General features: G+C 37.7%; 1 protein-coding gene across 1 annotated transcript in view; it reads left to right on the top strand.

The window, feature by feature from the left end:
* Window positions 1–25,352, top strand: part of cacna1ia (calcium voltage-gated channel subunit alpha1 Ia) — a gene marked incomplete at its 5' end in the record, with an annotated part of 170,269 nt that extends 144,917 nt beyond the window's left edge. The window contains 6 exon segments of the mRNA XM_081383930.1: window positions 1,048–1,401; window positions 17,488–17,634; window positions 19,432–19,569; window positions 22,850–23,018; window positions 24,083–24,318; window positions 24,542–25,352. Coding sequence (XP_081240056.1) covers window positions 1,048–1,401; window positions 17,488–17,634; window positions 19,432–19,569; window positions 22,850–23,018; window positions 24,083–24,318; window positions 24,542–25,141 — 1,644 coding nt within the window. The 3' untranslated portion in view covers window positions 25,142–25,352.
* Window positions 25,353–25,620: the final 268 nt, after the last annotated feature.

Below are 25,620 nucleotides of genomic sequence, written 5' to 3'. Positions count from 1 at the left end.
ATTATAGCCTCTTCATCATTGTTTCTCTCTCGTGCTCTCTGTGTCTTTCTCGTCTCTAATACACTTGTCTTTGAGGAATGAATTCTTATCTTCCTGTGTAAAGAGCACCTGCCTACTTTCATCTGCTCTCCCTCTAAGCTGCCGTTTATATGGTAGGTATATTATGGAGGAACTACCAGCTCAGCATATTCAGTGCAGTAGTAAAGCACACCTGAATAAATGAGAACACATTGGCACGATATCGATGCATAGCACCCCACACTCACCAGAGTGTTTTTGATGGAGGGTGACAGTTCCCCCCATTAGGCACACACACAATTAGTTTTACGGTTGATGGAGGCTTGCAGTGCTTTCCTGGCAGCTAGAGCACAATAATCAGAGCTTTAAATTACAACCTGAGTTCCTACATACCTGCAGAGAAGCCATCGCTTCCCCGAACACAAACCGCATGCATGAGTGGCCAAGCAAAATTACTGCGAGCGACTCTGTTACTGCAGCTTTGAAGGAAAGAAGTAGAGAGAGTTTGTTACATCAGAATAAATAAAAATGAAACTGGCAGTCTGGGATTTGTTCCTGTAGCTCATGCTACATGCAGCACAAAGTGCTGGTTATCAGCAATCTGTAGGAGCCATGATCAATTAAAATGAAATAAAAGCAAATATTTAGTGCTCATTGTTTGATTGATGTAATCTAATATAAAGTGTTCAGTGCACAACCCTATTGAAACAGTTATTGACATTTCAGATAGAACATAAAACATAGAACATAGTCTTGTTTTCCTGCATAAAATAAAATAAACGGTAGTAAAAATTATTTTTTGTATTTTAAGGATGTTCAGATATTTTTACTGGAGAACAAGACAGAATTGCAGATTACGAAAATGATCTTATTACATTGCAACTATTTTACTCCAACAAAAATATTTCTAAAAGAAGTGGGATCAAGTATTGAAAATCTATGCAGTGAACCCGATTTGTCTAGTCAAATGAACATAACTAACTGTTAAGTTGAAATATCTTTATGGTAACTCTCTCTTCACTCTTGCAGGACACTCTTCGAGAATGCCCGCAGGGTGAATACACCTGTAATCCCAGCCTGCAGTTCATCTCTCCTATGTACTTTGTGAGCTTTGTGCTCACGGCCCAGTTTGTGCTCATCAATGTGGTTGTGGCGGTACTGATGAAACACCTGGATGACTCTAACAAAGAAGCCCAGGAGGAGGCAGAGATGGATGCAGAGATCGAGATGGAGCTGGCCCAGGGAGCGCTCTGCTGCATCTTAGGAGGGGTGGCTGGAGCCGATAAGAGCGGTGAGGGGCATCAGGGGGCTGGTCCCAGCTCTACTGCGCTACCTCACTCCCACAAGCCCAACACCGGCAGGAAACACAACTCACCGGCCCAGGTAGGTCACAGCGCTGGCAGGGAATGGATAGATGGACTGACAAACAGATTATTGATGGAGGAATGCATTCATGAATATTATGATTCGGTTTGATGGATGGATGAATAAATAAATAGATTGGGTCATGGAGCAAGGGATTGATGAATTAATGATTTGGGTGAAAGGAAGAACAGATAGATCACTGTGATAATAAATAGATGAATAATTAAATGATGAATGCATAAACGGATAGATTGCAGATGGAGGAATGTATTGATTAAGAAAAGGTTTGACTGAATGGATGGTCATGATGGATATTGGAGGTGTGATTGATGATTGGATTCATAAAGAGATAGATTGACTGATTGTTAATGGAAGAATGAATTGGTGAATATATGGATTGGTTGGAGGAATTCTTGCATGAATGTATGTAGCGAGTTATTTTAAATCACGGTTATTATGACATGCATCACAAAATGGTTATAATTATGCTGCAAATTAAATCCCAAAATGGAAATTCAAAACATTGATAGGGGTCTACATTTTATATAACAATGTAAAAGTCTTTGTGGTCACGTCTGATAAATTGAATGCATCCTTGCTGAATAATAATTAAAAAAAAAAAATCTTACTAAATACGTATAAAAGATTTTTTAAAAACAAACTTTTAAATGGTAGTGTATGCTTAAAAGACCTGGATACATTTGCATTGACAATTTCACTTGCCATGTAGAAAATCTTCTGACATGCAAACATGCATATTTATTTCCACTTCTTTTCCATTTTCATACCTAAAGCATAGTCTGATGTATATGATGGACACTATATATATGCTCAAGTGACCAAAATTATACTTTTTAGATTGAATGGGTGACACAGCTTACCCACTCATCTCCCCAGTAGCTGAATCTCTAGTGATTGACACATTTCTACTATCATGTGATATATACAGTACCATAATAAGTAGCCATGGATAGATAGATGATTTCTGGATGTTCTGTACAAATTTGCGTACTGTCTGTAGTGTTTTGTAACAATCATTTGCCTTTATGCATGGAAAAATGTTAGCGCCCTTTGCTTATGAAGTATGATTTGGGTCTGCTAAAAAGGGCAAAAGAGGCATAATGAGGGGGAAGGAGAAGCCACAGAATGAGACGTTGTCATTATAGATCCTAAGGACTCGCCCTAGCTTGGGTCCTGTCGCCATGGCAGCACGTTGTGTCATACTCAAAAAAAAATGTAGGCCTTTGGAATTAAAATAGCCCCTCATCATCACATAGCCTTCACCATACCTAGAGATTGGCATGGTTTTATTTCAGTTAGCCTAATAGCTGGTTTGATTTGCATTGAGAGATGAACTTATGGAAAGTACTCCATGCCAATCTCTAGGTATGGTGAAGGCTATGTGATGATGTGGGGTTATTTTAATTCCAAAGGCCAAGGGAACTTTATCAGGATGCATAGTATCCTGGATCCATGAAGTAACTGGCCTTTAAAAATAAAAATCTGCCTGCCTCTATGGGAATTTAACATAGGGGTGTCCAGACTTATGCACCCTGTATTTTAAGGAAGAACATTTATTTATTTACGATACATTATTCATTCACAAAGAAAAGTGGTGTCCTTAAAGGTTGGATTTTTCCTAATTTTTTTAATTAAGGCATTAAGTTCAGTTTCCAAAAGATGATTTTTTATTCCTCTTTTTAGTCAGCTTTAGCATGGGTGTCTAAACTTATGCATAGCACTGTATGTAATTTGATTGCATATAAATTTTCCATCCATTTGGATTACGTATTTTTAACGTTAACATATTAATAAACTTAATGTGATACATATTTGTAAGTTCTATATAAATGAAACAAGTAAGAATTAGATTTATATAAAATTTTCAATAAATCCAATTTATTTTAAATGAATAAGAAACAGATTTATTTATTATTATGTAATAATCCTAATTTACTTAAAATGCATAACATTTAAGTAATTTGTATTAATAAACCCAATGTATTTTAAAATCATATTTATAAATTTGTATTTACTTATTCATCACCATTTCCCCTCCCCAATCACAATATACAACACAAAAAAGAACGGCCAGACCACCTCATTTCACATTTTTATTTTAGAAATAACAAGCTCAAAAGGCAGCAAAAGAGGAGCTAGCAAGACAGCCCGTGCTCACATACACTGTGTTGTGTGCAACCTCAACAAAAAATAAAGTACCTTCATGTTTACATGTACATTAAGGTTAAATGCACTACTTTCAACGTTTTTTTTGTTGTTGCCACAATCAACTTCATTGCTAGCCTGGCTAACGTCAGACCTCTTCTCATTGAGACGTGGTCTGGGAACCACATTTTAATTTTCTCGTATTTGAGGCGTGGTTTACGAATGCCCAGAGCCGTTTATTGGGCGCTACGAATGTCTATCAAATGCGCCTGTACGTAGCTCATAGCCAATCGTTTCAATTATACCAGATGACGTATGCAGAGCGACAGAAATTTGACGAGGAAAAAGACAAAATAAACTTGCGTTCTAAACTACTCAGAACACTATCTAAGGCTGCGTCGAAAGGCAACTTCGCGTCTGATGCCATGTTGGATCCATAGATATAAACAAACTGCTTCGGTGTGTTCCATAGACGTCGTCATCGTCTTGCTGCTCCCTCCCCGTTCTGTGATTGGTTCCCTTATTGAGGGGAAAATCTGGTCCATGGAATGCCTAGTAGCGTGAATAAAATCTCAGGCTACCTCATTGCACAAATAAATGCAAAGGATTTTAACAGACTGCATACAGTACATTTTCTCAAGAACTGCTTAAAAACTGTAAAACTTGAGGTAGACAAAATTGAGGTCAAATCTGATTCAAGGACAACACTTGCTTATATTACGCTAACATTTTCACATATGTGTGACATGCAATAATTTGGAACGATAGGGTGGTGGTCACCGGAAAATGCCATAACACTCAGTGGTTGAGTGGTTTTGCACCACCACACTTTTTACCTATGTTTACATGTTAGGAGTACAGGTGTATAAAAGTTTCTACAGCAACAACTACAAAAAAAAAAAAAATGTGTAAAGATGTAAATATCAGCGTATCTGTCAATTAATCACTGAAGCATCTTAATTTTCAGTCCCTGAACTTTTGGCGACAGCTTGGTTGTATCCAGTTCCATCAGGATTTTCTGAAATGCTTCAAATGTGCACTTGAGGTCCTTTGGATAGTTTAAGTTAAGGGCATAAATTAGTCCAAAAAGCATCACACATCCAAGTGTGACACTTGCCAGGTTTTGCAGAACTTTCAACATCTGAACTGAAGGTTCTTCTTCAGGACCAGCGCCCTCCGCTCGAATGACATAGATGCCCATTGTTGTCTGTGAAATGAGAGATTCAGCCTCTCCACTTTTACAGTCCAGGAGGATAAACAAAGAAAATAAGTTGTGTCCCAATGTGTTCCAAGTTTTGCCATGAATAACGTATTAATTTCCCCATCTACACCAAATCTGAGATCAACATAATGATGTGAGTGTTTCATTATTCTGATTTTATATTTTCCTTACTTTGTACTACCAACTGGATCATTTTATCCAGGTCATTTCCAGTTGAAAAGCTTCTCATTTGTCTTGTATGATCAATCATACTCTGCACTGATTGCTGCATAGTTTAATCTTTCGCTGCACACTACACGCGAGTGCATAAGCTAGACTGTGATGCCAATGAGAAAATTAACATAACTATCAATGTAAATATATCCATTAGAAATTTATAACATAAAGCGAATAGGCTGACACACACTTACCACATATTCTTTGACAAGTGTCTCGACATCTTCGTTGAGGTAGACACTTAGGCACCTCAGGATACAATCACGCCTGGTGTTTATGTTTTCATTCTCAAACAAGCGTAAGAAGATCCCCAAAAACATGTCATTAATTATTAACTTTTTAATTAATTTTAAAGGGATAGTTCACCCAAAAATGAAAATTCTGTCATTAATTTTGTTCTAATTTTGTTCATCTTCAGAACATGAAAGCTATGCAATCACCATTTTGAGGCTTCAAAAAATTCATAAAGAGATCGTAAAACTAGCTAGTCCATATGAATTGGGCAGTTTAGTCCAAATTTTCTAAAGACACATGATCGCTTTATTTGATGAACAGACTAAATTTATATGAATAATATGAAAGACTGTGTGTATGTGTGTGAGAGAGATTGAGATGTCCTCACTAATAAATCAAATAAACGTGTATTTAATGTGTAAGAAAGATTGTGTTCTTTGCATCCTAGAGGGAGAAAGTGTGTGTGTGTTTGTGTGAGAAAGAGGTTTCTGAATTCCTGTCAAGATAAAAGAGTAACCAGTTGAAAACATATGCAATGAATAAAAACACACACTTACTTTAGCTGTCAGTGCCATTATGGTGCGGATTTTCTGTCCTGCACATCCTCCTTTGACAGAACACCTTCATCAGGTCATCAGTGTATTTGTCCGGTTGACCATATAACATTCAAACTGAGATTAATTGTTCATAATTTTATGTATTGATTTTTCTATGTATTATAAAACAATCTTTGTAGCATACAGTACATACAAGGTCTAGGAGGTTGTCCCACTATATAGATATAAGAAAGGATGCTTGATGTATCTGAAAAGAAAAAAATGGTTTTAGTTAGAAACAAAATGCATACTTTTGCTTATGAAATTACAAAGCCAGCATTATTTTTTTAGAGAATTATTAGAATAGTACTCTCATATACTGATTGCAGTAGTTTATAACTGTCTTTATTTGCCTTCAAACGTTAAATCACAGAACAAGAGCAGACCAACAGCAACAGACAACGATGGGGTAAAACCATAGTTCACATGCCTGAGAACACCCGACCAACTGGCACATACTCAGCTGGCACATTTAATAATCACACCGTCACCAACTAACGAGTAACATCGTTTACTGAAATTTGACGCTTGTCGACTGCTAATTTTGGACCCTGTCTGAGATGTTAAGGGTGTCTTGCAGACAGCCATTAGATTGTGTCCCTAAGCTCATTCAGTTCTGTTGGAAGTTATCCATGTACGATATAAATATATTTGAAATCACAGTTTGTTTAGTAATCGTTTAATGACACATCTTTAAACCGTTAACTTACCCCACACCTAACACCATTTTTTCCTCTTGGATTTAAGCAATGCACGTGGGCCAAAGTTATACTCAGGTCAGAAAATACAGAAAATAATATAAAATAAAAATAAAAAACACATCCCTGTTACTTTTAATTAGTTATACTGTGTAAGTTAGCTGAAAAAAGTAGCTTAAGGGTAAAGTAGTTAAAGTTAGCTTTTATAAGAACCATGTGCAAGTTAGTTAGCTAGTGGACTAAATGCAAATTTGATAGTCAGTGCATTGATATAGTGTAATACGATATCAACAGCAGTAATAACACACACACACACACACACACACACACACACACATATATATATATATATATATATATATATATATATATATACACACACATATATATATATATACACACACACATTGAAAACAGTCAACTTTTAAATGATGAGTACAGATGTAACTTGCCTTGCAATCAGGTTGATCCAAGAAGACATGTCTATGTGCAGTACCGCCCCCTACCGACTGGAGTATGGATCGGCATAATTTCCGCTTCTAAGCGATTCCATTTCCCATAAATTGTATGCAAACCAATCTCATAAAATGTAACTAATAGGATCTGGCTCGTTCCACAACTATCTATATTTAAACCATATTCATAATTTTTAACTGATTAAATCTAATAGTTTTCACAATGAACAGATTTACATTGATTCTAAGCAATCTGACTACATACATTTTGAAAATATTATTATTTAAATAAAATCAAAAGGATGCAAATACATAATTAGTCAGTCTGCATATGTCTCTTAGATATGTAAACTACACTAAACTACAACTACTCACCTTTTGTAGTTAAGTTAAGGATCAAATGATTAACTGCTAAATCAAATCCATCAGTCTCAACCATGAAAGAAAAGTTCCTCCCATGTGCATGCATGACTGGACTGCTAAAAACAGAATACCGACAAATGTTGTGGTGCACTCGCACAGACACACACACACAGACACACACACACACACACACCATGATGACTCACTGTCAGGCAGCTATTGTGGAGCTATAATTGTCTTTACCTGTCCATTTTTAGCTTCTGCAGCAGATTATGTAACTGCCGAGAGAAGAGGAAAAGAGAGGAGGAGGACAGAGAGAGAAAGGAATGGAATGCTAATTGAAGGGTAGAATTCATCGCAATGTTAAGCACATTCAATGGTGAAGCTTTGGCTTTTCTTTTTTTTTTTTTTTTTTTTTGAAGGCTTGTTTATGCACCTAAATTGTAAATGTTTTTACATGCTCATGCATTCAGGTGTATGGCAATATAGATTGGAACATTTGAACTTTACACTCAGAAAGAAAACACTGTAAGTGTTGCAGCAGTGTTTCTATTTTCCACGAATAAGGTATGCAATAGGGCCTCAAATACTGAAAATTTAAGAAATGGTTAACTAACCAGATTTAAACATTAACGTAAACAACGAAGAACACTAAACTGTGAAAACCAAGGGCTTATAAACACAGGGAGTAATCAAGGGAAAACAGAACAGGTGTGGAACTAATTACAAACCATGACAACAGATGAACGAACTGGAACTAAGTCAAAATGGAGACAATGAAAATCAAACTAAACAAGGCAAGCACGTAACAATATCATGCATGCATATCATACACATTTATTTTTCTTATAGCATCTAGCTAATAAAGAGTTGTAAAGCAAAATGTTTGTTTAATAGTACTGATAAACTTATTTTTGATTAGTTAAAATTCTGATAATTTTTTACAATAACTTTGGTTACAGGTTTGAAGGTTGAGCTTAATGATTGCAGTCAACATAACTGAGAAAATTAAATGAAATTAGGTTTACGAAATTAAATGAAATATTTCAATAAAGTTGCAATATTTCTAGATAAATTTGGAATTTTTCGAGATTAAAGTTGAAATATTACGAGAATACAGTCTTCCGTAGAAGTTCTTCTTTTTTTTTTTTTTTTGCTAAATAAATGAGCTTGTGAAGTCGAACTCCCTCTGACATGGATCTAAATATAATAATAATAATAATAATATCTTTTTAGTTTTATCTGGGCTTTCAACAAAAGGAAATTCTACAGGTGCTAATCTACCAACATGGCATTACCATGGCGTTGCCTATAGACGAGCACGAAGACTCCGCCGGAGTAGGTACCACAATCCTGGTCCAAACTTTATGTGGCACGTTGACTCGAAGCCTACGTGTCTTCGTGCTCATCTATATAGGCAATGCCATCTGGGTCGAGAACACTTAACAGTAACCGTACTGTCTCCCTCTTCACCGTAAATACTTTCTGGATACATTTTAAGTGCATCATTCTGTATCCAATCATTTGGCCGGATCCCATGATTTTCTCAGGTATAAAGCTGGATAACTCCATCCAGTCTGAAAAGTGTTTTCGCCTGTAAAGTCTATTCCGGCGCAGTATATTGTGTAACGTCCTAAAACCAATGGTAATGCCATGTTGTTAGATTAGCGCCTGTAGAATTTCCTTTTGTTGAAAGCCCAGATAAAACTAAAAAGCTACTATTATGTTTAGATCCATGTCCGAGGCAGTTCGACTTCACGATGTCACAAACTGCTCCAAGACACGAAGGTAGAGATCCAAATGCAGCTTTAATGAAGGGGAAATCCAGACACGTAATCAAATAAACAGGCAAAAGGTCAAAACACAGGTAGGCCGTCCAAACAAACAAAGCAGGCAAGGGTCAGAGGCAAAAGAGTAATCCACAGAACATGCAAGAAAACCAAGAGACAAGAAACCAGGGAAAACGCTCGGGAATGCAGTGCAACAACATACAAAACTTCGCAGTGAGTGATGGGGTGAACCAGGCTTATATGGGGTGAACTAAACAAGAAGATGAGATACAGGTGAATGTGATAATCAGTGCTGATGAGTCCAGGCAGAGAATGATGGGAGATGTAGTCTGTGAGTGAACATGTGAGTCTGGTGTGGAGTGCCCTCTGGTGGCTCTCTAGGGCACTCCAGCTGGTGACCGTTACACACGAGCACATTACAAAAAAAAAAAAAAAAAAAAAGAACGTCTACGAAAGACTGTATTCTTGTAATTTTTACTTTCTCAAAATATTACGACTTTATTCTCAAAATATTTCGACTTTAATCTCGTAATTATTTTTTTTTTTTTTGCGGTTGAGGGCCGCAATTTCTTCCGTAATTTCTAGACAATTTTTAAAGAATTCAACATTTTAGTAACATCGTGTTTAAAACTAGCTATTTGTCCGGTTTAACAACTGAGTTCTCAAAGCAAAAGCAAGCAAAAAAACTTTTAAGGTGTTTTTCTTTGATGCTTTAAAAAAAGAGTTTTGGACACCATATGGGAGAACCATATTTGTGGAAAGTGCCATATCAGTCCAGATAGCTGTTCAAGCAAATGCTTCCATGTTTTCTAATTAGATCAACCAGTGTATGGAGCCAAGAAAGAAACAGGCATGTCTCAAGTCTTCAGCTGTCGTAGTGTGGGCACATGTGCTGAAACTATAGCCCCTGCGCTGGTTCCAAGATCCAAAGAGACAGATCACTGCCTGAAGGAAGTGATGTCACATACCCGTACAGGGTCTCGGGTAGATAGTGGCAAACACAAAGGCACGCACAACAACACAGACTACAGTTTTCCATGCAGTGTGCTCGGTCGTTATCACTACCTGCAGACTCAGGGCTGAGAGATGGAGAGGGGGAGACAAAGAGAGACACAGAGACTGGAAAGAGGTATGCATGACAGTCAGCAAAACAGGAATTGGAAAAGCTAGTTTGACTTTAAGCAGAAGCCATGTCAGCAGACTCAAAGCATTTCATCTCCTCAGAGAGAAAGAGAGCAGAACGGAAGAAGGTTAGAAACACAACGAATGCAAATGTGGTATTAATGAGCTTCATTTTTGCTTAAGTTTGTTTGACAGCAGGAGTTTTCACAAAAATTGAATCTGTTTTTAGTAGACAGTACTGCCCACCTACTTAGACTAAAACCATAAATATTTTACTGTACTTGTTTCTGTCACGGTATGTGGCAGATATGAAGCTATTGATGGGACGGTTGATACCGGGGCTCCGGTGCTCTGACACAGTTTTCAAAGCACTACTGTATCACACACTGTACCGATGCTTGTATCGAAATGACCACGTCAAATACAAATTCCACGTGATTGATGACGATTGATGACGTTTGAAGCTTCGAACGTCATGCAGTATCGGAAGGTCGGGACAGCTGGTTTGAAAAAAATTGCCGCTTCACGACCCCACCTGATGCATAAAAAGGGAAATGATTATGGAGGAGGCATTTAAATTATTTAACACTACACTTCCATATAACATAATTTATATTTTTTAAAACAGAACACCCAAAATATTTTTTTCAATTACAATTACTATAATTATGATCACATACTTATTATAATATTTTTATATTATTGATCAATATGTGAATCTGTTGACCAGGGAGGTCTCTTATTCTGCTGTGGAGAACTGAGGAAGAACTGGGCTGCGTTCAGCCCCGACAAAACGTTGCACAACGTTTTTTTAAACAGAAACGGTGATGCGTTGAACACACTGTTCTGATGACGCAAGAGTTGCAACTATGGCAGCTGAGAAGGCCATTATTTGTGTTCTTTGTGAAGAATTTTCTGAGCCTGATGAAGTCGGTATAAATATGTGTTTAATACTACAAAATATGCCCGATGTTACAGTTACTGCACCTGCCGCCCAGAACAAAAGAGAACATCCCAATCGAGTGAAGGGATTGCTGAAACTGAAATGGAAGCACACATCTTACCTAATTCAGACTAAAACACATCTATTTAGCCTCACATACTGACTTTATTTGTAGTTCATACTGTTTTAATACCCTGTATTTTCTTTCTCATTTTTAGGAAAAGCACTTAATTACCATTGTTTATTTCTATACCAAATGTCATACACTTGCAATGAAGCTAAAAATATAAACAACTACATCATTATGTTTATATCCTATATTTTTACAATAAAACTTATGACAAACATGTCTTCTAATATCCTCAGTTGTTGCGTATACCGAGCTGCATCGAACACATTTGTAAATTACTTTCCCCATTGTGTGAGTTCACTTTAAAGGTGGTATCAGCGATTTCAGGCCCAAACATAAATGATCACATTCATCTAATATTTCGCTAGCTGCACGCCCCATAAGCATGCTGTCAAAAAAACGCGTCTCTCTAGGTAGCCTAGGCTCTGAGATCTGCACACAAAAACAGCTGTTTTCAGTCTGTTTGGCCAAATAATCAAAACCCAAACAAATAGTGTTCCAACCAATCATCGACAGGGGCGGGTGTTGTGAGATTTTGCGCTCGTGCGCGGCTGCCTATGACGGCTGCACGCGAAAACCTCACAACACCCGCCCCTGTCGGTGATTGGTTGGAACACTATTTGTTTGGGTTTTGATTATTTGGCCAAACAGACTGAAAACAGCTGTTTTTGTGTGCAGATCTCAGAGCCTAGGCTACCTAGAGAGACGCGTTTTTTTGACAGCATGCTTATGGGGCGTGCAGCTAGCGAAATATTAGATGAATGTGATCATTTATGTTTGGGCCTGAAATCACTGATACCACCTTTAATACCGCGTGCTTTATATACATGTTGCTGCTGATTGGACTGCAGTTCTGACACACCTACCAAACAAGAGAAAACGTATCTCAAACCCCGTTGCACACCGGTGCACGCCGTTTCCAGGAAACATGACGTTCCACCCGGAAACCGTAGCAAAACGTTGCGCACCGTTTTGAACTTGAACGTGCCCCAGATGACGCAACAGTTTGATCTTCGGCTGACAAATCAGAGGAAAGCGTTTCATTCCCGCCCACGTGTAGAAATCGAATATTCAAGCGGTTTATTCATTTTTCTACCTTCTAAAAATGAAAAAGAAAACGAAAAAGGAACTGTTTTCTCATTTTTCTTCTTTCAATATTAAATAAAAAATAACGACTGAACGAATGATACACGGATTTAATTTATTTCACACTATTCCTCATTTTTCACTGTTCTTACAGTATTTATCTGAAGATAAGCTGCTTCCAAGTGGTTTGGCAGTTCAGACATACTGTTATTTGTTACACTGGTAAAACTTGCGAAAACTGAGCAGCAGATTGTGAAATAGAGGTTTACATCCTGAGTTCAAGCTCAGTTCAGTGTGTATTTATAACAGAACATATTTTAAATGCAGTGGGAAGTCACCTCCCACTCTAGACACCTCTTCTGAATTGTGCCTTGCGCACTGACACACTGACTGCAGCATTTCTGCTGAACAGCTCTTCTTATCCTCAAAGCACTTGAACTTTTCTGGTCACACTGTATAGGTCAGTTTAGTTTAGTTTAGTTTCTTATAAAGCACATTTCTACTGTCAAAAAGTGCTGTACAAAAACAAACAAAGAATACAAACACATTAATATTGACCAAGAAAAGAAGAGTCACCTGGTGCTGTCAAGTATGTGTATTTGATAGGGGTTTAATGATACATTGTTATATAGAGATATCGCAATTTAAAAAATGTAAACGATATGATTCGCAGTATAGGGTTAGTTTTGTTAGCTCAGCTTACTGTATTTATAAGGTATAATTCACCCAAAAATGTAAATTCTGCATGTAAGCTGTCTGTGTAAGAGATTCAACGAATACCTTCATCATCATCTTTATTTATTTGAGCATCTGAGTTCCACAAGGTTCTACACAATAACAAGGTTCAGCACAATAGGCAGAACAAAAGAAAGATACATACGCAAATTAATAAGTAAGTAAATAAATAAAAAAATAAAAGAAGATAAAGAAAATTAAAAAAAATCTTCATTGAAAGCGAGAGTACTGTGTGAGAAAAAAATGAAAGTTTATGGAGATTTCAGTGACATTGCTACATTAAACTACTATGTAGAATGTTGAATATAATGTAATAATATTATTTCAATAATAAAGTAATAATAATACAAATTTTGACAGTATCCATGAAAGATGGGTAACAGAGCTTGTCCAGAGCTTTTTGCCAATAGACCTTGTGATTTTTGTTTATGTGTGGTCTGAGTTGCTTTATCCCTGATGGATGGATGGATGGATGCTGAAAATTGAGCTTTAGTAAAGTAGGATCTAGAGTGACTTTACCAGCTCACAACGTGGATGCAGACAATATAAAAAAAGGAACTCATCAATTTAAGAAAACATCTCCGTCCTGAGATACTCATACAAAGAAAGTTAACAACAGCTGACAAGCTCCACTCAAGACGTCACACTAATTGGTTAAAAGATTAATGATCAAGATGAAACAATCACCCAATCAAAAAACATCCTCATCAAATTGGCATGTTTTACCTATTTCTACATCATAAAGAATTAAGTCATCAAACAACAAGGTCAAATTACACATAAAATATCACAGAAACTCTTTTTTGCACTTTGAAAATTGAGCTTTGCCATCACAAGAATAAATTAAATTTTAAAGCATTTTAAAATATAAAACAGCTAAATAATGTCTAATAAGATTTCACAATATTGCTGTTTTTACTGTATTTTTACAGTTAACATTAAATACTACTTTTTAAAAAAATTTATGGATCCCAAACTTTTGAACTTTAGTATAGGCAAATACGTGCGTACGCTAATCTAGTGGATGGGACTCAGTCTGGGAGGATGCATCGTGTGCTGATTAGGTCCCCGGCAACACATAATTTCCCTCATGATCAGCATTGTGCAAAACCGCTGCTAAAGTCAGCAGAGGAGAATAGACAAGCAGACAGAGAGATCAAGAGACAGACTTCGCCTTGTATCGGTATCGAGTTCGCAACCGTCTCTGGTTGAGTCACCTACCTGTAAAACAAACTTCAGAAAAGTGCAAAACCGGCAGATGCTAGTTTTCACTGAATTCACACCTGTTCGCGCCATGTGTTGAGTGATTTGTCACCGGGAAGCCGCCAGAATGCTCATTAAAAGAAATGGTTTAGAGGTGTACACTTTCTTATGCTCAGATTTATGGAGACCAGTGATTTGATGAGCTCTGAGCCATATTCTGAGACACTGATACTCCCATATGCTGAAATAACATTAAAACTACATCCTTGCCAATTATACATTTCCCCGTTCCATCCGGCTGATATGAAATATGACCCATGCCGGCACAGGTGAGACTATAACACCCATAAATGTGGCACTTGTGCTCAGAACCATATTGAAAAAGATTGTTCTCACACTACAGGCCGTGACCGTGTCGACCTGTGCATTGGCCGCAAACAAACCGGAGCTGGTCATTATCTTTGTGGGTCATGGCTAGAACCATAAATTGGTTAAACCTCTGGACTACAGAGGTGTATGTGATCCTCTAACACCATGCACTGCTAGGTGCTAATCTTCAGGGGATAATAGCAGCCTGTGAGTTGGTGTCAGACCAAGTGTGTAGTCTTGCAGTCAAACTCTCATTAGAGCTGCTGAGGTGAACGGTACGGCTTTACTGTTTGTTGGTGTTTGTAACAGCTCTTATTGTACTGTAAGGGCTTTTGTTAGACCCGTTTGTTGTACATAAGAGGCTGCCTGTTGCTTATAAGCAAGAGCTCTCAGAATTAGCAGGCAGGCCAGCCTGATCAATTTTCATTCAGTAAGTTCAACTTAATTGTTTATTTGCGTTGAAAATCAAAAGCATTTGGCTCCAACTAGCTGGCAGTGACGCAAAGAGTGCAATTACCTGGGGAAATAAATGATTGTCATTAGGTAACACTACATTATGATTGTGTTAGATTGATCCTTCAGTTGACGGCTTTCTAAATTGCTCTGTTGGGTAAATTAAATATTGAATTGTCAGATCTCTATTCCTTCTCCCCAAAACGTGTTTTGTTGTGGAATCGTACTTGCACAACATTTGCTTTCTCTTGATATTATAATTGAGTGATGTGGCATTTATGAAGGAAGCTAAAACAGACATTGATTGATGCAGGTGAAATGTTTTAGTTTGTGTTTACAGCCCTCAAGTTTAGCCAAATTTCAAAAACTTTTGAGGTGCCCCAGACATGTTTTCAAACTTTTATCGCTTTGAATTATATATTTTTTTCCCCACAAAGGTTTTTGCTTAGCGGCTACAAGTGTGTGTGTGTGTGTGTGTGTGTGTGTGTGTGTGTGTGTGTGTGTGTGTGTGTGTGTGTGTGTGTGTAAGTGTGTGTAAGTGTGTGTAAGTGTGTGTAAGTGTGTGCGCAGGTTTAGCCCTCTGCACAGCTGCTCTTTGAAGCTCTGCAGCTGTAAGGCTCCTATCAAACGCCATCATTAAGACCATCCCTGTGACAGTGAAGAAGACCCTTTCTCTGACCTTACCCTCTCATTAGTGTGTGTGTGTGTGTGTGTGTGTGTGTGTCGCACAGGTGGGTTTTATGTTCTACTTTATAGTACAAGAACCATCTCAATGTGTGCTATTATGGATGCATACAGTATACCGGCACCATGATGGCTATCGGCCGATATTAGAGCATTTATTTATTTATTATTATTTACTACTTAATATTTTTTTATTGATATTGAATTAAATTGGATTTAATTGTGCATGCTTATTTCTCCTATATGTACATTTAGATTACTTTTGATATTAAATTTTGATATCCATTTTTTTATTCTGTGCATTATAATGTTGTGATGTAATGTAGTTTATATATATATAACTTTTAAAATTATTGATTCTTCTTTTTAGAGTTTTATTTTAAAATTATTTAGGTAAAATTTGACCATAACCTACAGTATGACCATGACCAGCCATAACATTATCAGGTTATTGTATCCAGAGTTTTAATACAGTGCATCCCTATTTGATATATTTTAAGTCATCGAAATGTTATAGAATTACAGTTCATTATTCATACTGAATCGTGCACAGTGTACCCCCCTCATCATAGATTTTGGGAAAGCGTTCCCAGATCTCCAAACCCCTAGTCTATGTGAAAATGAGACATTTTCTCAGTGTGTGAGTTATTGTTAATGGGTCTCATTCATGAAACATTCGTAAATATATGAGTAAATATGCGAGTGATTTGCGTGTAAAGAGACCTTCCCGAAAACTCTTCTCCTGATTCACAAATGCTTCGTAAACGTCAGATGTGATAGTGAAATGTGTGTGTGTGTGTGTGTTTGTGTGTGTGTGTGTGTGTGTGTGTGCGTGTGTGTGTGTGTGTGTGTGTGTGTGTGTGTGTGTGTGCGTGTGTGTGTTAATGAATTCCAATCAGTCGTAAATATGACGCGTGTGCACGCTCATTCTCAATTACCATAAATCCCGCCCATTAAATCCGACTGACAACTATATATGGGCATCATATTATGACACCAAACGAAGGATTTCAACATGTCTTCTCAAAAGCGAATGAAAAAGAGAAATTTCTCAGATGCAGAAATTGAAGTTTTATTACCAGAAGTTCATTCAAAACGCCACATTTTATTTTCAAGCGTACATAGTGGCGTATCAGGTCCTAACAAAAAGGAAGCTTGGCAGCATATTACAGATGCAGTTAATGGAGTTTCATCTGTTAATCCAACAGTCCCAGAAGTGAAAAGAGTCCCAGCCCTATTGAAAGCAATTAATTATTATTTTATTAAAGTGTTCCGTTTGCAGATGCTATTACTGGCTCTCATAAAAAAAGGAAAAAGAAAAACCGTATGTAATTACTATATATAATATTATTTCAAAATGCTGTGTAAATGTACCCGATTAAGGTGAATTAAAATGCAGCCTATTAATGAGCAAAACGTTCGGATGTTAAACGCACTATTTACGCGTGACTGGGAGCAGGTGTAGATTTCTTTCGTACCAACTAACATTTGGAAAATACGAACATTTTAATGAATCCGAAAATTTACGCCAAAACCACTTTACACACGATTTACACACAAATTCGTTCTGCTCGTGTTTCATGAATGAGACCCACTAACTTTGTGTTATTAACTCTGGTGATGTTTGTTTGTATCGCAGGAGAACTTGTGGCTGGACAGTGTATCTCTGCTTATCAAAGATTCATTTGAAGGAGAGATGCTGATGATTGACAACCTCTCTGGCTCTGTCTTCCATCATTACTCCTCTCCACCCGTCTGCAAAGACTGCAGGACACATCCGCAAGAGGTACGGCTTCACACTGGAGATTTGTCAGTGTTTGTTGCAAATGCACATGCCAGTATTTTTGATAATTTTCACAGAATTGCATGGCCCCCAGAATATTTTGTAGTATAAATATCTGAACATGCAATATATCAAAAGAGAGAACAGAGCCATTGCTTTTAAACACACACAAACAAACCAAAAATCCAGCTTCATGCATTCTTTTTTTTAATCAACACTTGAATGTGGGTAAGTTTCATTAGAAAAGCAACATTTTAAACAAACAGCTGAGAAAATCACGTTGTTGTCAAAGACTACGCTCGGGGTAGATTCAGAACGGTGATCAAAACATAGATGGAGTAGATCGAGTCCATCAACACCCCCAAAGCTTCACAGTCGTTAACCCTTCCTGGGTCGACATTTCATTCAGTAACGGTTGGCAGTTTTGATTTAAATGTATATGCTGTTTAATGTTTGAGGATTGTGTTATTTTACATTTGCAGCTTCTGTCACTTGTTTCTGCTTCTTCTTCGACTGTGTTTTGATCCGGAGATTCTGTACTCTTTCAGAAGATGCACAATTGCACCCCCCTACCATATAAGTCGTGTTTCCAATGCAGGAACTTTCCCCAGGAACTAAGGACTTTGGGGTGGAACTCGGTGTGTTTCAACTGCATGAACCAGGGTCTAAATGAAGTTCTGGGTAAAAATGTCCCCGTCAGAAAGTCCCTGATCGCGAGGTAGTACTTTTTCAAAGTTCAGGAACTTTCGGAAGTGGGACTTAGGCGCTGAACATGCTGATTGGTTGAGTTCATGCAGCAATTTGGTCGATTCCACTCAGCATTTTGTTTCAACCACCATTTTTAAAAGTCTGTTGCCGTTCATGCAGTAAAGCTGATGATACACTTGGCAACTTTTTGAGTAATGTTGCTGGGCAATGTTGCCATCAACGGGGAACCAGGTGAGACACAGGGCCCATCTGCGATGTAAAATATCCAGATAGAAATGTGTTGCCCATTCTCAATGGGAAAGTGCCCAAGCAACAATCACTTGGCAATATTGCTCTAAAAGTTGCCCTGTGTATCATCACCTTAAGAGTTTTTTCTATTTGAATCAACAATGGGGTTTAAAAAAATACGGCCGATGGACCGACGGCGAGGTTCAGGCTTTATTAAGCTTATATGCGTATATTAAGTATAATTAAAAATAAATTGAAATTCAAATGACTGTAATTTTTATCTTGAAAGCAAAGTTTGAATGTTGGCTTCACCAGATGCTTGAAATTAGTTTTTAGTCTTTAAGGTTTACACATTCATTGGATGGATGGATGGATGGATTTACGTGTACTACAGTACATAATTTAATGTACACACACAAAGTCTCCCAATGCTTGTGTCCCATCACAGTGACAGACAGGATAGGGGTAGTTTAGGAAAGAAGTAATTCAATGGGTAACCTCCACACCTGTCATTCTGCCAGGCTGCCAACAATGTCAGTCCATCAGTCTGTTTCCATCGCCTTTTCTCTGCTCTCCATATATCTCTGATTTGAAAGCTCTTCTCTCTCACTCACTCTGTTTTGACTCTAAACATCTCTCTTCTTGAATTACCCAAATCTCTTCTTTGAAAAGTCATTACGTTTTCAGACATGAACCATGCTCTCCATATCAATTCAAGGTCTCTTTTGGCAGTTTTATTACTCAAAATTCACCACACTCTGCAAACTCTATCCGTTGGTCTGGCACAGAAAGTCAAATGCTATGAAAGGATTTTAATAATTAAATCCCCTCTCAATTCTCATTGCTATAAATTCTGGTCCACAGCAGATCCACATGGCTGAACTGGAGCAGGCGTCTCTGAGGTCGGAGCAGCTTTCAGATAAGTCATCCTCACCAGCACTGCCTGATGACCTCAGCCTGGATGAGCAGAGCGTGTACCAGATGGCTGCTAAGGAGGGCAAGGTGAACTTTCTCTCAGAAAGATGATTTTGTCACAATGCTTCACCCCCTTAATTATCTCAGTAGCCACACTTACAAATTTAAAATATTCAAATCTTCTTTAAAATGGATGCACTGTTATTAGGATTCTTACTAATATCCTAAAGCCACTAATTATTTTCATGTTATGGCCAATAACTGATAATGGTTCATATTAAAATGATGCACTATTTTGTCTAAAAAAAAAAAAACATGCATTTTAAGATATATACACCACCAGTCAAAAGTTCTGGGTCAGAAAGATTATTTCATGCTTTTAAAGGAAGTATCTTCTGCTCACCAAGGCTGCATTTATCAAAAATACAGTAAAACAGTAATATTGTGAAATATTATTACAATCTGTAATAATTGTTTGCTATTTTAATCTATATTAAAATTTAATTTATTTCTGTGATGGTAAAGCTGAATTTTCAGCATCATTACTCCAGTCTTCAGTGTTATATGATCCTTCAGAAATCATTATAATATGATGATTTGCTGATCAAGAAACATTACTTAATATTATAATTGTTGAAAACCTTTTTTATTTTTGTGATATGATTTTTTTTTATTCAAGATTCTTTTATATTAAGTTTTTTTCAAATAGAAATTATAAATGTCTTTGCTGTCAATTTTGATCAGTGTAATGCGTCATCAAATAATCATGAAAAAAAAGTTCTGTTTTCAAGATTGATAATTATAATGAATATTTTTTGAGCATCAAATCATCATATTAGAATGATTTCTGAAGGATCATTTGACACTGAAGACTGGAGTAATGATGTTGAAAATTCAGCTTTGCATCAATGGAATAAATTACATTTTAAAATATATTAAAATAGAAAACAGTTATTTTAAACTGTCGTAATATTTAACAATATTACTGGTTTTTGTTGTTATTTTCTGTATTTTTAATCAAATAAATGCAGCCTTGGTGAGCATAAGAGACATCTTTTAAAAACATTAAAAAATCGTACCGATCCCAAACTTTTGAATGGCAGTGTATATATACTGTATATATGGTATTTTCATTGCTCAGATTCCCCAGAGAATCAATCATATATTAGATCTGGTCCAAGCTGGTTGCTGAAGAAAAAGGCTTTATTTTGATGCCCCCGGAAATGAACTACCTCTATCTGATAGATATATAACTGCTGTAATCCATTACATCCCAAACTATGATCCTTTAATTGAATATAATCAGTTAGAATGACCAGACTCGCACTAATTGGATTGAAGTAATCAAATAACTATAAGCTGTTAGTCTAAATCCTGCAGTCTCATGGGGCATGTAGGCTGATGTAGCTCTGCTGCTCAACCAGCGTAGTTCTTCTGCAGACTTTAAACATCTCTATCTATTTGTTAGAGAAACACCATACAGGACAATATGAGGGGCAGATGGCTCAGGTGATCCAGCATAGCCTAATCGCTCCTTAAAGGAGAAGTTCCCTTTTCGAATAAAAATTAGCCCATGATTTACTCACCCTCAAGCCATCTTAGGTGTATATTACTTCATTCTTTCAGATGAATACAATCAGAGTTATATTAAAAAATATCCTGGCTCTTCCAAGTTTTATCATTGCAGTGGATGGCAACCAACAGATTGAAGCTCAAAAACGTGCATCCATCCGTCATAAACAAATTTGAAACAGCTCAAGGGGGTTAATAAAGGCCTTCTGAAGCAAAACGATGAATTTGTGTAAAAAAACTTCTCGCACTTCACCAGCCACTTACTTTAATGTATTTCGGGAGAAGTGGATGAATTGACGTGTTGTAGGCCTAAATCTGACTGATACAATTCTCTGAACTGCAGTGCGTACTAACATGGCACCCATTGTGCGTTATAGATCAACTAACATGAATCATGATCATTATAAAGGTTTCTTAAATGACAAAACACATTCACTTACATGTATTTAAGAATAAAAATATCAGCCAAGGACTGACTGACATTTAACGCAACCAATCACTGTTCGTTTTGTTCCGCGTCATGTTTAGTGTGAAAATGTAAAGTCGATGTCCATACAAAAACAGACCGGCGTACATCTAATAAATTATTATTAGAGATATTAGAGATTACACTATATCCTTATGCATCGGTTTCTGCCAGGACTTTTACATGCTTTTCCCAAATCTCAGAAATGACCTCGACGCCCGGGTTAGCGGTAGCATAAGCCATCAGGCAAGTGTTATTTAAATAAACTCCTGATGTACTTACAAACTTTCCAATGCCTCGTTTTATGAGTACAGAACGTATTTGTACTACTGTATAAGTGAGATAAATTAAAAGATACATCATAGGATCCATTAGCGCCTGCACTAAGCAATTCGTTCTAAAATAATGCTCACCTTGTGCAGGACATGCAATAAGTCAGGAGAGTTGTCATATTTGGCCAGAGAAGGCAAAAAATGTGAAAAGAGTTGCTGAAATTTAAAGCTGGTTTTTAGCATACCGAATACAGACTACGTTGCTGTTATTAGTACTATAGTGTTATTTAGTGTTAAATTATTGTATTTGGGTTAGGTGGCTTAGGTTTTATTGTGAATTTGTTATGCAAATGTGTTGTGTTTTGTATTTAGACTACTTATATTTCTATATTTGCTCTACAATTTTAATATATTCAGTTTGAAGAATTTTTAATTATTATTATTTATTTATTTTTCAATAAAAAAGCTGTTATTTAATGTCATTCACCATTGTTTTGAGGCTCTCTTTTTTTTAAAGTGTCGGTTCAGGCACCGTTTAGGCACCTGTACCATTTTAAAAGTATCGATTTGGCACCGGTATTGGAAAAAACCTATACGATACCCAACCCTAATTAGGGGCAAGTAGACTGCGTATGTTTGGCCGGAAGCTAGAATTTTACTTTGTAACGTGTTAAATATTAATATTTTTCTTACACAAACTCATCGTATTGCTTCAGAAGGCCTTTATTAACCCACAGTAGCCGTTTGAAGTTTGTTTTTGACGGATGGATGCATGTTTTTGAGCTTAAATATGCTGGTTGCCATCCACTGCCATTATAAAACTTGGAAGAGACAGGATTTTTTTTAATATAACTCTGATTGTATTCGTCTGAAAGAAGAAAGCCATATACATCTAGGATGGCTTGAGGGTGAGTAAATCATGGGCTAATTTTCATTTTAAAGTGAGAAGCCCTGGATACAGAGAAACTTAAAGAGTTTTGTTTACCATGAAAGCAAGATATAAGAGTCCTAAAGCCTCCCAGGATACTGAAAGCTCATGCTAATGTTTTTTGCTCAGGAAAGGGGCTGTGATGAGTGTCTAACCTCAGAAGAACCAGGGGGGAGAGGTCACAGCAGGTTACGGCGGCCCTCTCGGGTTCACAGCTCCGGGGCAGAAGATGGGGCAGAAACGCATGGAGGCGGTTCTCAAAGTCCACATCACAACACACCTGCTCGTCACAGCATAGGTAATGCGGCACCTTCACAGTACTGCAGGAGTAACAAAGCTGGAGAACAAAGCAAGAAAACTGTTGTGCTGTTTGTTTCCTTTCTGCTATGCTGAGAGTTTGAATTGTAATTGAACACCTAAAAAAGTTGACCTAACTTAAAGAATTACAGTCAATTTGTTAACTCAAATAGCAGCTGAAAACTTTTGTTCATCTAATGAACTTAAAAATTCTTGTCAATGCAGCTAAAGATTATTTAGCAATGCAAATTGTTCTTTTGAACCGGTTCTTTTTAGTCAACTGTCTGAACCAGTTTACCAAATCGGACTGAACCTTCTGAAACAGTCTGCAGCACAAGTCAGCACAGATCTACAAGTTACTCAATCAAAACTCACTTTCAGATGTGTCTGACAGTCACTCCATCTCAAAATGAACCAATTTCCCAGAGTACATGATCCTAGGATCCCAACTCATTCAGCATTCCAGTTAGTTCAACAGTACACATGTCTTTCGGGCATGTCCGACATGCTGAGAACTGTCTGCCGAGCGTTTCATAAAGGGGGCAAAATGTATGTTTCTGATGTCTTTTGCTGAAAAGCATAAAGTATAACAAATAAAAGGTATTGGAAATATAACAGAGATGCGATGATGGCAGTAGTTCTCGAATCAACAGCCAGCAGTATACTGATAGCAGTTCTTTCTCGAGTCAAGAGTCAGCTAATGGTTTCAACATTTTCTCGAGTCACCGGTACACTGAACTGAGGAAACAGTTCTGACTTGGACATGTCCGTGAAGATCCATTGAGCAGTTAACCTAAATGAGAGGCGAATTGAAATGTTTTTTTATGTTTTTTCATGGTTTATGTAAAAAGGTGAGTTGATTAAGACTAGTTTATTTATTATTTTATGCTTTTAAACATCATTATTGGGTGCTTTAATAATAGAACAGAGTATTCGTGACATCATTGTGTGATTTATTCATTTTAATTCTACATCTGTAAATTCAAACTCAAGTTGCCCTTCTGCATCCTGTTTGCGCCCTCAATTTAATTTCAATTAAAAATCAGTAATTGAATTTGTGTGCAGGTGGAGTTCCATGTAGCAGCAGTAATCAAGACTACCCAGAGGTTTCTGAAGGTTCAAGCCGCTCTAACACTCTTATTCGTCTCCCAGCTGAATTCTTCCACCCAGCTGCCGCGGTCCTCCCTGCACCCTCGAGAGGCCGACCGGGACACAAACCAAGAGGGCTCCGTCTAACTTCCCCAGCCTCATGGGCATCTCTACGCTCTCCTGGAGCAAACACCAGGCTGCTCACCACACAGGTATGTACTCAGTGTTTAAATGGATGGAGGCTGGGGGGCTCCTGGTGTTTCATTGAAACTAGAATACTAGAAACAGGGTTTAGTTAGGCCGCTTTTTTTTTTGTGAGGGCAAACCAACAAGAGCTTAGACAGAATTTGAACACTGTATGGGCTTACATACGTGTACATCTTATGCATCTTGTTATCAATTCATTGCTAAAATATTTGACCCTTCTGTCCTCAGTATCCATCTCACAGTGACTCCTCCCTGGCTACGGGCAGCTCAGAGGGCAGTCTACCGACCACCATGGAAGAAGGGCTCAGTTTCATCTTATCCACCCCCCAGCCCCTGCTGGACACCCTCCTCGACGAGCGCGCCAGTTTCTCCACAGAGACCCTGAGACCCAGTCCTCCAGCCGCCCAGAACCTCCAACCAGCGAGGGGGCACCAGCGCAGCAAGAGCAACTGTGAAAAGAACATCCGTGCAGGAAGCACTCAGCAAGGCTCTGATGAGGATGTGGGGATGGTACGGTGCGGCTTTAACCAGACATGTGACAGCCAGCAGCTCTCGGAGTCGCCGAGCAGCCTGTCACTCACGTCACTGCTTCTGCCGAGTTCTCTAGCGCCCCCGTCTGTGAAAAAGTGCAACAGCACGGGCAGCTTAGACCAGGGAACTCTCACAACCCAAGAAAAGGTGTTTTCAAAAGAGCCACTGGGTAATATCACAAGCCCCTGGAAAGAAAGGAAGGAAGGAGGAAGAGAGAGGCAGTTGGAGGCAGCACATGGAAAAGACGCGGAAAGTACAAGCCAAATAACAATCGTGGGCTCTAGAAAAAATAGATGAAACTCTACCTTGAGTTAGTTATTTCTAAAGCCCACTACTCGATCTCTGTTTTTTTTTCAGGGAGCAGTTTGACATGTGGCATTCCATCTCAAAGTCTTTCTCTCTCTAACTCCCTGTTTTCATTTGTGACCTGTTACCATTTTGTATTTGCTTGTGGTAAACGTCCGACGGGACTGTAGAGAAACTGGATGGAGAGACTTGAGAGAAGCAGTTTGGCCCCTCAGTGCATGACTAGAGAGAAAGTTCAATCAGCTGCCTGAAGGATCAGGTCAGGAAACAACGTACTGTACATGTAGAGCTTTCCAAATGCTGGAATGCTAGGAGTTTTCTTGAAATACAAAAGTATATATAAAGAAACTGAAAAGATATAGTAAAGGAGATTTCTTCTCTAAAAGAGGGTATGCTGTGTTTAAAGATTTAATGCAGTTAAGTATACACTTTAAGTATACATACTTTTTACAGGTTATCTGTTCATTTGT

The sequence above is a fragment of the Scardinius erythrophthalmus genome (genome assembly GCF_964197995.2).
Source record: "Scardinius erythrophthalmus genome assembly, chromosome: 1".
NCBI classification, from domain to species: Eukaryota; Metazoa; Chordata; class Actinopteri; order Cypriniformes; family Leuciscidae; genus Scardinius; species Scardinius erythrophthalmus.
This window is presented reverse-complemented; position numbering and strand designations above follow the sequence as displayed.